The 16,337-nt window shown below is 50.5% G+C and overlaps 1 protein-coding gene across 1 annotated transcript in view; it reads left to right on the top strand.

Annotated features, from left to right (window-relative positions):
* LOC119099600 (uncharacterized) overlaps positions 1-15,998 on the top strand; it is a 31,118-nt gene extending 15,120 nt beyond the window's left edge. The window contains exons 2-7 of the mRNA XM_037222690.1: positions 5,898-6,260; positions 8,356-8,485; positions 10,350-10,522; positions 11,333-11,392; positions 14,891-14,914; positions 15,904-15,998. Coding sequence (XP_037078585.1) covers positions 5,898-6,260; positions 8,356-8,485; positions 10,350-10,522; positions 11,333-11,392; positions 14,891-14,914; positions 15,904-15,998 — 845 coding nt within the window. The remainder of the gene's footprint in view (positions 1-5,897; positions 6,261-8,355; positions 8,486-10,349; positions 10,523-11,332; positions 11,393-14,890; positions 14,915-15,903) is intronic.
* Positions 15,999-16,337: the final 339 nt, after the last annotated feature.

Raw genomic sequence — 16,337 nt, forward strand, 5'->3', positions numbered from 1 at the left:
TTTAAATGTGCTTTTCAACACCTTCCTTTGCGATCTTTTGTTAAAAGTGTCGTACGCTGTGAACTTTTGCAATAAGTTCGCCCCTGTCGGAGGGGCATTCCAAGACACATGTTGCCAGGCTGGCTAAGCATGCATTCCTTGGCCACAATATGTCAGCGCCCGCAGCCGTCGCTGAGTTGGAAAGCTGACGCACTCACTTCGAGGGTGTGAGTTTTCGAACAACAACATGGGCTGAAGAATAGATCAGGAACGCAGCTACCACCTCGGTTTTGGGGCACCAGTAGGACATCGGCGATCGCTCTCCCCGTGCTGCGTCTTTTAGAAAAGCGGCTAAAACCTGCTTGGATCAAGCTTGACATGCACCCATGATAAGGTCAGAGTATTTTGGCTACGATTCGATGCAAAATTGTTCTATGCACACAAATACATTGTTGCTTATTAATATTCGCAATATCATACGTTGTTTAAAGCTTGGAGGCGCACCAATCGCCGTGCGGACGTGGTTTTTGATGTGGTAGAAACGCACTTGTTTGGACTGGGCTGACCAAATAAGAGGTGTGATTGATTGAGGACGTGTTTAAGGATTCCTGCCATATGGTTTCAGTCAGAGACCACAAAGTCATAACGGCATGTCAATGATGTCAGTGCATCGTCTACAAATTACGAAGCGAACTAAACACCGACCGGCCCAAGCTCCAAGGTGCGAGACGGCCAATGGCACATTTCTGAGACCAGGTATGACACACATTGCACGATGGGACATAAAATAAGCGAGATGGGGCCACGAAAACTACGTCGATGTGCAGGGTAGCTCCTTGTGACCAAAATCTACCTGAGAATTTTCGTGCTATTCATGACTCCGGTACCTTTGCTGCCCTCAACGAAAGAGCAACTGCTAGAAATATACACCGCACGTAGGTTTTCGTTGCTTCATGGATGCTTGATTAAGCAACCAACCCGTACTGCAGACCCCGGGCAACCCGTGAGTTTTGGTCACGTGACTGCACCGTTGTTTTGTAGCAATCACATAATTTGTGTCACAGTGTTTACAATTAATGTATGTTAGGCCAAACGTCGACCACGTGCTGACCACGTGCGGCTGCGGACGTGGTCTGTTTGTCGGGTTAAGGTCACTGACATGACCTTATCTCCCTCATAGTCCGACGTCAGCATTTCCTCTACATCAGTATGCTATTTCAATTGCATCTATTTTAATTTGCCTGAAGGGGGGGGGACGACTGAAATGATTAATGGGGCTGGGCAACGTCATTAACAGCTGTGCATGTGGAAAATATGCTATGCGGGTGGAAAATGCAGTCGAATTCTTGTGACCGTGTGGCACTGATTAAGGAGCTTATGAACATTCCTATTCGTGTCAACTTCCCTGTCTATTTTTGTAATGTTTCTTCCCACCCTGAAGGCGATCGTTCAGAATTGTGACGTCATATGCTGGCACGATTTGTTGACGCACTTATGTCGCGGTGCCGAGAGATAGGGCCGTAGATGATCTGATATGTGATATGTAGTTTATGACTGGATGCTCAAACTAAGGACCAAAGAGGCTTGCTCGCTGCAATGTCACACCCGACGTCTGAATGTCTATTTAAGTAGTCTTAAATATTCAGGCATATAAGACAGCTGTAATCGATGGACAACCGCTAATCGTCTACAAATATCACTAAAACTAAGTGGCCGGCCAGCTTTCGGACACGCGACCAAAACTCCCTGGGCTTCTCGCCTCTAAAAGAATGACTGGCGTGACCCGACAGGGCGGTGGTGGAAGAAAACTGAGCCTGTGTGCAGCGGTGGTTCACCTGCTCCATCCGGCCTTTTTTCTCATTCTCACCTTATCTTGGATCCTCGGAACGTCCCGTTTGCCCAGGCAAGCTATGTGCGCCAGTCATGAGTGGGCTGTGTCCCCTGGTGTGTGGCCCGTCTGAGTGAATGCCCTGTAAAAGGGTCCATATGTGCGCTCGGTCTCGGCGGATGGGCACCCCAGTGCATGAAGCTTTGCCCCACTTTTTTCCATTCTCCTGAAATGGTCCTTACTGACCGAAAAGGCTCCAATCCAAATCAAACCCAATAGCCGAGGTGCTAGCCGTCGAAATGTGTTACGACACTTAACAGAAGCTTAGCGCAGGCAGATGTCCGATCTAAAGCTTGGTGAGACGTATGCGCGCCGGTGCACGTAAAAAAGACGTTTGTGTGAACGAATCCTTTAGTTTGCATGGATGACAGCACCGTTCACGGTTGTCTGATTCCTACTGTCGCACTCATGAACATCCAAAAGTCCAACGTAAAAGTTTTCGCGACAGATACCGTTGAAATCCGAACCGCCTTATGATTCTTTGACACCGGGGGCTTTCAGGAGAACATGACACTCCAGCACACAAGTGCCTGTACAAAGGCGGGCCGCGCGAGAGACTGTGTAAATCGAACTCGAATTCCGAACGGAACCGGGTCGAACGGACAACCGACATATTTCCGGGGTGCCTCATGTCCCTCACGTCAGACGCATCGTCCCCTGGACGCTGGCCAGCTACCAACTTTAAACCAGCTCAGCGTCAGACAGCATGCACCACCAAGCCTGCACCCTAGCCACTCAGCCTGGGTGGGAGGCTTCGGTTCACCACCACGGCGGGGTTCGCTAGACGCGGCGAGCGCGCAGGGGCGCGCCGGACGGCCGGGGTGATCTCCCGCACGTGCCGGTCATCGGGCGCAGCTCGGTCGTCCGATCTATCTGTCGCACATATTGTCCAGACCGGGTGGCGTCAAGTGCTGGCGCGAACGGGCGCTGCCGCTTGGAGATGGACGCCGCGTATTGATGTCTCATCACCCGGGCGTGGCGAACTTACCTCGTTATAAATTCCAGACCCGGCCGAGCCGCGTCATTCGGCCAATGACGTTTTGAATTAATCATCTCGGCCGCGCGTGTGTCGGCATAAATTGACGTGGTCTCCAATATTGAGTGGTCCCTGGCAGTCACGACCTTCACAATGGATGGTTCAGTAAGAGCATGCCGCCCGCCGCGTTCTGCATGTGATTGTGGCATTGCTGTTCTGCGTCGGAATGCATCAAAGTCCACTATTATTTACCCCGTTCGACTTCAGCTCAACTTTTGTTGCCTGAGACACAGTCCCGCGGGCTTGAGAGGGCGGTGCTTCCCTCAGGTCAGTTGCGAACTATCCATTTTGCAGTGTTGGACAAAAGGCCGCAGGAGGTCATTCAAGCTAACGAGTTCTTTGCAAAGCTTTTAAGGCTATTGTAGCCGTTGAAAAGCTCTCTCAAACTCAGTAGGACATTCAAGGCCTGGGGGAACGGACAGAAGTACAGCCTTCGCTGCCGTACTGATGGGGGTTACCAGTCCGATTATTGGTACCATTATCGGTAAGTAAGTGACATTTTGAGCAGCATTTCGTTATGTTATGACAATGAGCAGATCCGTCGAGCCAGGTCTCAAACCATCCCGTCTTTTAAAATACGGAAAACTCTCTCTCTCTCTCCCTCTCTCTCTCTCTCTCTCTCTCTCTCTCTCTCTCTCTCTCTCTCTCTCTCTCTCTCTCTCTCTCTCTCTCTCTCTCTCTCTCTCTCTCTCTCTCTCTCTCTCTCTCTCTCTCACACACACACACACACACACACACGCACACACACCCACACACACACACACACACACACACACACACAACACACACACACACACACACACACCACACACACACACACACACACACACACACACACACACACACACACACACACACACACCACACACACACACACACACACACACACACACACACACATCGATGACTTTTAGCTCTAGCTCTATGGTATAGTGAGCACGATTTATTATATGCTTGAATTCATCGACATTTCCAAATAGTAACAGGCATGCATCGAAATTATTTCATGATTTATTGCCACAGATAAAGGTCGCTGGTGCCATTATGAACATCGTATATTTACAGACCTGCCATGCAGGAGCACTTAAACAGACATGCATTTGGAACTGTCTCAAATAAAAACCCAATTGATTATATGCTGTGAGTCGTTAACAAGACAGCTGTTGATAACGGCACTCTGTCGGCGATAAATACGCATGCTTTTTTAGTGGAAATAATCGGTGGTCAATGGCCATTTCATGCACAATATATGTTCATATTTATGTTTGTTGGCACCAACATCAGCAGGTATATTGCTCAATGACAGGTGCACTCAAGGTGTGAAACCAAGCTGCTAGCACGGTAATCACCGAAACGTTTAAAGAGCGATTGTCTCTCGCCACACCTGGGTTTGAAATGCAAAGCTTCGCCAATGGATTTTAACACATGCCACGTTGTATGGGAAATATCCGAGAGCCAAAACTGAGGTCTAGCGATAAAAAGTTATTAACACTAACGTTTGTTTTCAAAGCGAGTTCGGTAATCCTGTAACACAAATCTCGTTGTCTTGTTCAGATTTGTACTTTTGCGATAGGCTTTCAGTCAGCGGATGTTTCGTTCAAAACAATTAAATGGGCTGCAACTACAGCACATCGTGCATTACATAACCAGCATCCCAGGCCTGACAGAAGAGCAGTGAAGCACTAACACTGGCCAAGATTGTCCCTGCGCTAGCTCACAGCTGACGGGACCCGGTATGCGCTCCCCCCCCCCCACTCCGTCCTTCCCAGTGCAACCACAGGACGTAATGCAGCAAAAGAACAAATGAAATGCGGACAAATAACCCTCGCGGTTATTTGCAGCGTGTGTACAGATTATATAAATAAATAAATAAATAAATATATATATATATATATATATAACCTTATATATATATATATATATATATGACAATAACCTTATATATATATATATATATATATATATAAGGTTATTGTCAAGGTCACATAGCTCATTGATCACTGTTTTCAGGCTTGATCTCAAACCGACCTCGATGCCTCAATACCCAAACATTTAGCAGATTTGTTTCGCAGGAGTCCTACATTAAACCAATGGAGTTCTGATCGCTCTATTAGGTCTCTGCCCTATGATAACGACTTGACCTGTAAGAGTAACTGTAGGTGAGAGTGGCGCTGCTAAGCCATGAAAACAAGGCCGGCAAATGTTGTGCCCAGAAGATGCATTACGAGAAGTAAGGGCGACAAAGTAACTCAATAACCTCTGATGACATTCTACGGCAAAAGGAACGCATTCAACATAGAGATAAATGCTGTCCAGTTTAAAAAAGCAGATAAAACCAAGCAAGCTATTCTGTAGGAGAAAGCAAAATGTCGGAATGGGTCGTTACCTCATGATGCCATTAAAATGTCATTTGCATGCCAGGAACTAATACTGTTGAGCCGAGAAAAGCCGGCTAGAAGAAGGAATTACCACATTGGAAGCCATCACTTCAAGGATATTCTGCGTTGGACCACGCCTTGGATCTTGATGCCCTAAATATAGCTGTCTGGGCCAGCGACCTTCGCATGACGCGTAGTAAATGTTGAGAATCCGTGGAAAATTAAGTTGGCGTAAGGTATTGACAACCTCGTGACGGTAGGGTAACGCTTCAACTTCTATCTCGAGGAATTTCAAAGGGTGCCATTGAGACTACTTCCTTTCGTAAGTTCAGTAGGAAAAGATACCATATGTATTGGCCGGCGTTAGGCCAGCGTTCTACTTTAAGTTCAGAAATTGCTTACGCATTGTTTTTGGGGAGAGAGTCACTCTCCAGCCTTCAGTGACCGTCAAGCGGATGCAGGAGAGAAGGCAGTTTCCTGAGGCCCACGAGCCGGCTTCAGTACTTTCCGGCCGTTCGGGCTCAGCGCAGTTTCATTGCCTAGCGGAGCGCGTTGTAGCCCTGTTGACGACCGCCTCAGCCTGCCGGTCGCCTCCTCACAACGGCTGGCGTTACAGGCGGCACCGACTACCTGCCACCGGCCGACCCGCCAATCGTGGTGCGCAACGGCACCAACGCATCCGTGGTGCTCGATTGCGCCTACACGCTGCCGCCGGGCGACGTGCTGCTACACGTCAAGTGGTTCCACATCCGCGGCGAGTACAAGCTGGTCTTCCAGTGGATCAACGGGCAGCCTCCGCAGGCGCTCGGCCCGCTGCGGCACCGTCTCAACCTCAGCTTCACCGCCTCTGAGACGGCCAACGAGCGCTTCCGGGCGCTGCAGATTCTCCGGCCGACCGTCGAGCTGAGCGGCAGGTACCTCTGCAAGGTGACCTCCACACGTCGTGACGTCACGCGGCAGAAGCGGCTCGTCGTCTACAGTGAGTGGCGGGCTTGTCGGCGTAGCGCTGGTGTCGGTCTTGCTTGGGATGCGCTTGCGCGACGGGAATGTGTGCTTGATGCGCAGAACTCCAGCCGTGTTGTTATAGCCACGCCGGAGTTTAGGTCTTCATTCGTGCTGGTATCGGCGGCGGAGCGCTCGCTGATATTCTGCAAAGAGATGCGCGGTTCGTCCGGCCGTGCTCCAACCCAGCAAGTTCTGCTGCAATCTTACTTGGTCTCATGCGTACTTAAATCCAAACCGTTTTAGCCACTCCTATGCCAACGTCAAGTGAAGATATTGCATCACTCCATTCGCAAAAGCTTGGACACGTACTGTTTATACCAGATGCACCATTTCGCTTTCAGTTGGTTGATGAAGTTACAATGCGAGCAATCGACTTAAGAGAGCACGTTGCTTCTTCCAAATAAACTGTTCTTCTAAAGCTCAAAATGTTCTAAAGAAGCTGTGGATTGATGGATCCAACTCGCCATGACCTGGTTTCCGAGCATGCATTGCGATGGGTGCTGATGTTAACTTTTACTGTCTATTCTGCACCAACGTAACCAATGCTTATATGGGCACTGTAAGCATAATAATATTGAATACTGTTGGGCGTGAATGAAATGCTCATCCATGCTGTTTCATACGACCCTGATCATTTCGTGTCTTTCCACCAGTGGTCTCTCTCTCTCTCTCTCTCTCTCTCTCTCTCTCTCTCTCTCTCTCTCTCTCTCTCTCTCTCTCTCTCTCTCTCTCTCTCTCTCTCTCTCTCTCTCTCTCTCTCTCTCTCTCTCTCTCTTTCTCTCTCTCTCTCAGAAACCCAGCTGCTTCTCTCTCACAGGGTGGTTCATATGAAGTTATTGGTATCGCATATTCAGAAAGCCCGTGTAAACAGTCATTTGCGTTTTGGCTTGCAATTAATCAGCCACTGCCGCGAGATATTCCGCTATCCGCTACCATCAGTTGTGTCAAATACGTGCACCTTGTGTATCAGCACCTCATCGTCGGATCAAAAACAAGCCAATCAAACTGCAATCGATAGCTCTTTCATTGTTGCTCAGGAGTTGTCAAGTTGGTGCCTGTCACCAGACTGATGACGTCACACGACGCGAACATGACAACATTACATAAACACGTGCCCCGCGTGTCTCAATATCTTATCATCGGATCAAAAACAGGCCAATCAAACTGCAATCGATAGCTCCATTCACTCTTGCTCAGGACCTGTCAAGTTGATGTATGTCACCAAACTGATGACGTCACAAGTCATGCAATATGCTTTAAAATCACAAAGATTTTGAAGTGAGTTCACGACCCTCTGGCTCGCACAATAATGGCCGTATAGGCTTGAAATCGGCACCATGCAAACGAACACGATCTGGTGCTACAGACCCACATCATGATGATAACAAAGATAAGGGGTTAGGTAAGACCAGGTCAGGTTCAGCTCAGGTAATGACAAAATGGCCTCATCAAACACGATTTTTCGGCCCGCCCATTTCACTTGCAGACATCTTTAGTTTAGCGTAAGGTCAGCGATACCGACTTATGTATTACAAATGCGTGGCAACGTTGTCTGGTTCGGCAATTCACACTTGACCTAAAATGGCCCTTGATGGTGACCTGGTGTGACCCATATAATATGACTGACCGCGACTGGCACACACACACACACACACACACACACACACACACACACACACACACACACACACACACACACACACACACACACACACACACACACACACACACACACACACACACACACACACACACACACACACACACACACACACACACACACACACACACACACACACACACACACACACACACACACACACACACACACACACACACACACACACACACACACACACACACACACACACACACACACATACACACAGGGCACATAGATGACAACAGCTTGCCACCATCTGTTATTGTGCACTTGGCATAGCTGGATTCGTGCAACGCTTGTGCAAGGCCTCCTGCCTGCCGTTATTGAGTAAAATCGTTAGATTTCATGGCCGAGTTATACCGGACTTCCCAGGGCTGATCACAGAAGAATTGCCTCGTTCTTGCAGCGTCACCGAAGGAGATGTCCATATCAGAAGTGCAGACCGGGTTTCACATGGTGAACATCACGTGCCACGTGACGGGCATGTACCCGGAGCCGCGGCTGGAGCTGTACGGCGGCGCCAACACGCGTACCATGTGAGTGACGCGTCTCGGGCCGCCCCAGCTGACGGGTATTGACGAGCCGCCGCCGCCGACAGACCAGCCGACGCCGGCGGCCCGATTGCCTGCCGCCCTCCCCCCCCCCCCCCCCACCGCCCCCGAGACAGCAGCGGGCGGCGGGGCGGGCGGAACGGCCATGCTTTCGCAGCATGGTGCCCAATGTTGAGTGGTTCATTGGGATAATGTCGGAGCGAACTGGTCTCAGTCGAAAGATCGACTAGAAAAACGCGTCGAAGAGTTAAGCAATGGAAGTGCAAAATTCTGACGGTGTTAAGTACAAAGGGGATGAGATTAAATCATATGGAGCGACAATACAAATCATGAAAATAAATACCAAAGGCTTTGGAAGATGGAGCCAACTGGTTTCATATTGGCAATAGGAAAATTGGGTCATATAAGAATAGATTGATCAGATTGTGTAAGATTACGCCATGAAGAAACACATTGCATTGGCTTTTGCTTTGGCTTTATTAACCTTGAACCCAAGCTGTGTGTCGCCAGCAAACGTGATGGTACTTTTACATTTGGCTCTTTAGCCTGACACAATTCTGACAACGCTTTTTTTTCGCCGCTTTTTTAACTTTTGGTTATACCCCCCCATGATTGTTTCATGATAGACTGCTGTCGGCTATTTACACTATGACAGTTGAAGTTTCTTAAGTCGGCGATTTGTATTACTGATTTACAAATGTGCCACTATAAAGCTTTATTTATGCACTACACCCATTTTTATTTCACTTTATCATTTCTATTTTGTTCTTAATCCCCTTGTGCTTGTCTGTGGTATTGGCCTGGACATTTAGTCTTTTTTGACCGGTATCTTGGATATTCTCTTTATTTATTCCAATGCTTGTCAATACCCTGTGCTCATGTGCCATGGCGTTTTGGTGTTACATCAATTTCTAAGTCGAATATTGCCACCATATATATATATATATATATATATATATATATATATATATATATATATATATATATTTATATATACAGTCAATATTTTAGGGTTAGATGCCACCTCAGTTTGATGTTGAGCCGTTTCTGTTGAAGTTGCAATAAGCAACTGCTATGTTGAGCTGGTCCATGTGTTGGTTTGCTGTGACTGTCTTCGATATTTTCCATTCAACTTCATACTTGATTCTTTAATCGGCGGCCACGATGGGCACAGATTATACACCCGCCCTGCTTTGGTTTACGCTAAGATGTAGTTCAGAACTATAACCTAACAGCAGCGGTGCAGTTCTTATGCATGGAATGTTGCCCATCAATACATCCTCCCACAATGTGGGAAGCGATTTTGCAGCTCGAAATAATTTTATCATTCGTTGAGTGCGTCTCTGCGACAGAAGCATCAAGACCGAGTAGCTGTGGACAAGCTCCCTCCGGATGATGCGATTTGTACCTTCCTCTTTTTCATAAAACGTTACATAATGTTAATGATGGATTTTGCTGGAGTAGAGCGGTCGTCTGTTCTTTGCCCTCCCCCCCCCCCCCCCCCTCCCCCTCTGCCGCTGTCGCCAAATGTTTGACCAACGCATAGCTCGGTGATTGGTCGTTTTTCATGGTGCCTCCGAGCGGAGGATGTCATTAGCTGAGTGGGTAACTCGCTCACTGCTCTGTCCCCCAGAGCGTATGTCATTTTCTTAAAAACCATACGGAAATCGGCTTTTTAGCGTGCGGCATGCGAGGATGATGAGGTACTGCGCGGGACGCGCCTGAGATGAGAGGGGTACATGCGAGATCCTCCGCCGAGTAAGCGTGTGGGATGCTGAGCAAGCTGCTCAAACGTCCGGTGTCCGTCGTGTCATCCGTATGCTGCTCAGCTATGTTGTCTGTTCCGCAGGGTGCCGATCGAGGGATTGCACAAATACGTCAGCTGGCGCGACGGGCTATATGACGTCACCGCCTTCTGGGTGACCCGTGACGAATTCCTGCGTGACCACACCGTTTTCGAGTGTGTCATGCGGGTCGCTGACACGAATTATGTGGAGAAAAGGGAGATCTCCTACTCGCCAGGTATGACAAATTCTGCCATAAGTCCGGGGCTGCGGCTGGACTTAAGGCCCTAATGTGGCCACCATAGCTGCTCATGCTCCGTAAAATGACGTGCGGTGGCTGGTGTCAAGTTCTCAGAAGGTAGCAAAGACTTAATCGCTACCATCTTGCAATGCCCAGACGCTTAAGCGGCTGCAAAGCGCAGCATAGATATATGTATTGTTAGTTGAAAGTTTCTATCCATAGTCAAAACACCACAAATATACCAGGAGGTATGGCGCTGTTATGCTAAATATAATTCGTGTTGATGGAACTCAGTAATTCAAACTGTCCGCATCCTCAAGAGTTAACACAGCTCGGAACATGGCTCTCGACGATCACCGCAGGTAAAAACATTGAGTGTTATCAATATAAGCGTTGTTTAACACTACAACATCGTTTAACCAGTATCTCCTGGGGCATGCTGAGGGTCACGAGCTCTCCATAAGAGCTTCTAACTCATAACGCCGGGCAGCCAGATGCTGAACACCCTCCTTTCTTACATCAAGTACAGAACTAAATTGAATTCATATATACATCTCAACAGTTGTCGCGAAGGAGACGCCCTTCACTTTCCTGTAGTAAATAAATGAGCTTAATTCATATAAACGTCCCAGCAGTTGTGGCGACAGGGGACTCTCTCCGCTTTCCTGAAATGCCAAAATAAACTGTTGTCGACTTCTAGAGCTACCGCAATGGCTCCGCGCGGCCCAAATCTTGACGTTCCATTTAAGTTTCCGGCTGAGTAAAATCCTCTTAGCGGCAGCTCTCACCAAGCCAATTAAATTTCAGGGCGCGCGATGTCGGCCGGCCCGCCGACCATTGTCATATCCGGCCCCTCCAACGTGCGAGGTAAGTCCGAGGGCAGCTGGATAATCGCCGCCGCGGATTTATTCTGATAACTCCGTTCCGTTTCTCGCTTCGGCTCCCAAATTTGCGCGTTTCTATTCCGCTGTGCGGTTGACGCGGCCAATGTTGGGATGCTGTCACGCGGCCCGCCCCTCCCCACGGCCGCAAACGCTGTCCGAACCCGGCCCTTTGGTCGGGAGATTTCCGCTTCGGTGTCGCCCCGTGCGTTTGCACTGAGTGCGCGATTTAGCTGCCGCCTTCATTTGAATATTGGATTGCGCTTAAGGGCGAGAAGAAACGTAAGGGACCGTTGAAAGTTGGACAAAGAAGCCGTTTTTGAAGGAAACTTGACCGAGGGAAGAAAGCCAGGAGAACGAAATGCAACGAGCTAGCTAAGCTGACTTTCCCATCAAGTCAAAATGGTGTTTTGTGTGGTGCAACAGTCGCATCTCCGAACCGTATACGCCGACCTCGAGCTTGACGAACCCAATCTGGTTAAAACCAATCTCTTGAAATGCACGCGCCAGTGCCATTTCGCGCCGCTAACAACGCCCCGCAAAACCTCGCCCGCCAGTGGTCTCGGCGGCAAAGCACCGCCGGCGGCCATAAACCCGTGTTATAAACCGCCGTCGGACGATTAGCATTTAGTGGGGGACACTCCTCTTTTGTGTCCGCTAACGACCGGCGGGGACGGCGCGGCTTGGAGCTCCATTGTGCCCCTCCGGCGTGCCGGTGTCACACGGGAGGGGTCATCAGTCATCGGCAGCGCGGGCGCTTCAGACCTGTCCGAGCCCACTCCTCCGAGGAGCTGGCAGGTCCGCGGGGAGCCGGCATGTCCTCTGGGCGAGCTGGCAGGTCCCCCGGGCGAGCTGGAAGCTCCTCCGGGGGAGCCGGCAGGTCCGCGGGGGAGCCGGCAGGTCCGCCGGGCGAGCTGGTAGGTCCCCTGGGCAAGCTGGAAGGTTCGCCGGGCGAGCTGGAAGGTCCGTCGGGCGAGTTGGTGGGTCGGCCGGGCGAGCTGGCAGGTCCACTGAGCGAGCTGGGAGGCTCTATGGGCGAGCTGGAAGGTCCACCGGACGAGCTGGGAGGGGTCTACTAGGCGAGCTGGAAGGTCCTCCGAGGAGCCGGCAGGTCCTACGGGCGAGCTGGGAGGTCCTACGGGCGAGCTGGGAGGTCCTACGAGCGAGCTGGCACTTCGACCGGGCGAGCTGTCAGGTCCACCGGACGAGCTGGCAGGTCCTACGGGCGAGCTGGGAGGCCCAACGGGCGAGTTGGGAGGTCCACTGGGCGGGCTGGGAGGTCCGCCGGACGAGCTGGAAGGTCTACCGGACGAGCTGGCAGGTCCTACGGGCGAGCTGGCACTTGGACCGGGCGAGCTGGCATTTCGACCGGGCGAGCTGGCATTTCGACCGGGCGAGCTGGCATTTCGACCGGGCGAGCTCGACTGGAGAGCGTCAGCCCAGGACCGTTCAGCTCGAGCTGCCGTCGTGACCAGCGCAGCTGAGTCTGAAAGAGAGCCGACCTGCTCAACTGTCCTCCGAGTGCCCGCGTTCATCCGAACTTTTAGGAGTCCGGTGGTGTTTCTAGTAGGTCACAGAGGGAGAGCTAAAGGTTTCACTGTTCCTGGGGTCAGACGGTCGGCATGCAGTCAGGCCCTGTGCTGGGTCTCCACGCCTTACAACTTGTGCCATATCTAGCCTGTTGTTTTGTTCTAAAAGAAAGCCCTTATGTTTGAAATAAGCAAAAACACTATCACGCAATGATTTCCTAAGCATCATTGTTGGACCGCGCAGGGTGTGTGCATGCTCGCTGGTTTGCAACATGTCTGCAATTGCCTCCCGTCGCGATTGGTCTCTTGCATCGCACTTTATCACTCGCATTTGTCTGTTTTCATCGCGTCCATCAGAGACCGATGAGCCGGTGCGGCCGGATCCTCCCGGCGTTTACAGCGCCTGTTCCACTAAAAGCGGGTAAACTTGATGGCGCCAAACTGCATTCCAAAGTGTCGAGCGCGCGGCGAAATAGGCGCACATCCGTCGCTTCGAGAGCCAGAATGGTCGTCCCAATCTGAATCCGTGTATACGACCCAAAGCTCCAGCCGATCCAGACCAAGTGATACGACAGCCATCTGCCGGTGGATGCCATCGCGACTCCGACCTGCGTGCTCTCCTTGCTGCCCGATCCATGAGGCACGCAGGCGTGCTTGGCGTGGCCTGCACTCACAGAGATCATTGCGTGCCCGCTCAGGAGAGTGCGGCTGTGGATTCCTGCGTTCACAAATTTTGAGCCTCGTCGAATGGTGGAGATATGTGCTGCACGTGCAGTGTTGTTTTTTTCGACAGCTCTGGGAAAGCTCCCGTGAACAGTCAGCTCTAGGAGACAGTGGGTATCACCTGTGGGTATCGACCACATATTGTTAGGTTCCGTGCATAGGGAGCCACTGAAGAGATATCAAACGTTTGAACATGACATTTGACTTAGGCTCTGTCGTTCACATCCATGGCCCATGTTGTGGCGGCTGAGATCACATTGCTTACATGGAGGCGGGTTGTTAAGATAAGTTGCTCCCGTCCTTGGCATGGTATATTGAGTCCGTAAAATACGATAGCTGTTGGGTCACAAAATCGCTCGCCAGCGATGTCACTTCGTGAAAATGGGACGTCCAAGAGTGTAATTTTTAGAGCAGCCGTTTGAACTTTAGTACAGCACTTCCATCGTGAATCTGGTCGTACCCTAAATGGAATGGTCCGGTTTTAGGAAATTAATTGTCTCTACGACCGAAATAGAACGTGAGCTAACAAATGCCGTTTGTTGGCCGTGTCCTCCTCTTCATTTTATGACCGGCGGAACTTTAGCTGGCGGCGAGCGCAGCATTTGTCTACAGGAAATCTGTAATATGTGGTCTGAATATAAGTGCGGGTATCGCGGACTGGTGCGGATCGGTTATGGATCCCAAACCTGCACTGGGACAAAAGGTGCTGTGTCGCCGTCTTTCCAAGAGTTCCTTTTCTCTGTGACAGCGGCTGGCTGGTATCACAATGCTCAAGTCACTTCTTTTGTGGCGTAGTCTCCGAAAGAAAAGAAGTTGAAATCCTTTTGGTTGGAAGAAGATCTCTACAAAAATGTCAGACATATGCTATTTTCATGCTGTTTAAGTTTTGAACTTGTCTGCACCATCCGTGATGAAACGGGTTTGGCCTTATTTAGCGCTGTCATCTGCGTTATTGGGGCCAAGAGTAAAACTAAAATTGTCGTTGACTCATTTTGTCATTACACCATACTATTCCAACAGCTGGAAAACATGACACGCTTGTCACTGGGTTTATAGTACTACAGTCGGTCGTTTTGTTACAGACTGATAAACTGACAATTTCGATGATAAATAACATTATAACTATGCCATTTCAATTCGAACGTGACAGCACATGCATTAACGTTTCTCCTGAATGGCATCTGTCCACATATGCTTCTGGCAACTTCTAAATCTGAACTGTTTTCCCACAGGAGGGCTTCGAGCAGCCAGTGCAGGTGAGTAATGTTATGTCCACCACGTCTGTACCAACTCCATTGTTTTGTTGATCATGAAATGAGCAAACAGTGTGCCATATTTTTTCACCGTGCCAAAGAAACTCAAGGGCCTGAAAATAACTTTTGGCCGTTGGTTTGTAAGTTCTTTCGAAGAACTGACACTGCCAGAAAGACTCAATCATTTATAAGGTTCCATTCCGCTTCGTTCGCTACTCCCTGCATTATGAACCTCGCAAAGAAATATCTGGAAGGAACGTGACTGAAATGTGAACGGTGGTTGATTAGGGCGTGCCTTACAAAGGGGGCGTCTTGTGTATGAAAGGAGCCCCGGCTGTTATCGCCGGTCCTCAATCCTCATTTGGCATGTAGCACCCTCCTAGGACCGGACCCTCTTTCGCGTCTTCGTGAACTGTCTGCCGATTTTGATTTTAGCGTTGTAAACCGATACCCGAGTCCTATAGCAAGTGCTTTAAATTTTGGATGTTTTCCTATGGTGTGATCGATGTGACTGCATCCCGCAAACACCTTGGGAACACTGACAGCCATCTGCGGCTTCCGTTCCAAACAAAATCAATGAATGTCTTGGTGATGATGCACTCTTCTCCTCCAACCGAGATGCCTCTTTTCCATTTTTATCCCTTTCTGACCTCTTCTTGAAGTTCGAGTAGCGAGGTTCCATGATGGCCATCTTGCTTCGCGTCTGTCCTCAAATACTTACTCAGTCCCTCCACTTACCCCGCAGTGTCCAATTCCGCTCTTCAATTCCACACCACCCAGCAGCGCAGTGTCCCAGTGAAAAATGGCCCCGCCCCGAACAAGTTTCCAAAGTATGCGGCGCCCGAGTGTCCGGCGTTTCGCTCCGGTCATTTGTTCAGCTGTTCGCGTTTCGGGCTGTTTAATTAAGTCCGCGTGCGCGCGGCCGTCTCGTTAATTGCCGCCGGCCGGCCGGCCGTGTCAGCGCGCCCAGCCCGAGTGCTTCCTCTCCGCAGGGTGCGCGTGCCGCGCCCTCGCCCGGCTGCTGGCCGCCGGCCTCTGCGTGACGCTGCTGTCACGCACGCTGCTGGGCGGTACGCGTGAGGCGTAACCGACGACCGCCGTGGACGGCGCCGGCACACCGGACCCGGCGTGGACGGCGCCAGCACGCGGGACCCGCCACCCGCAGACCGACGATGGCCGGCGCACGAAACTGGGGGCCTGTGCTGACTCAGCTGGCGGTGCTGGGGACCTGTGCTGACTCAGCTGGCGGTGCTGGGGACCTGTGCTGACTCAGCTGGCAGTGCTGGGGACCTGTACTGACTCAGCTGGCAGTGCTGGGGACCTGTGCTGACTCAGCTGGCAGGGCTGTGGACCTGTGCTGAACCAGCTGGCAGGGCTGTGGACCTGTGCTGAAAGGAGCCCCTAAAGCAGTGCGTGACTTGAAGAT

Source organism: Pollicipes pollicipes, unplaced genomic scaffold (genome assembly GCF_011947565.3).
Source record: "Pollicipes pollicipes isolate AB1234 unplaced genomic scaffold, Ppol_2.1 Scaffold_2555;HRSCAF=2994_pilon_pilon_pilon, whole genome shotgun sequence".
NCBI lineage: Eukaryota > Metazoa > Arthropoda > Thecostraca > Pollicipedomorpha > Pollicipedidae > Pollicipes > Pollicipes pollicipes.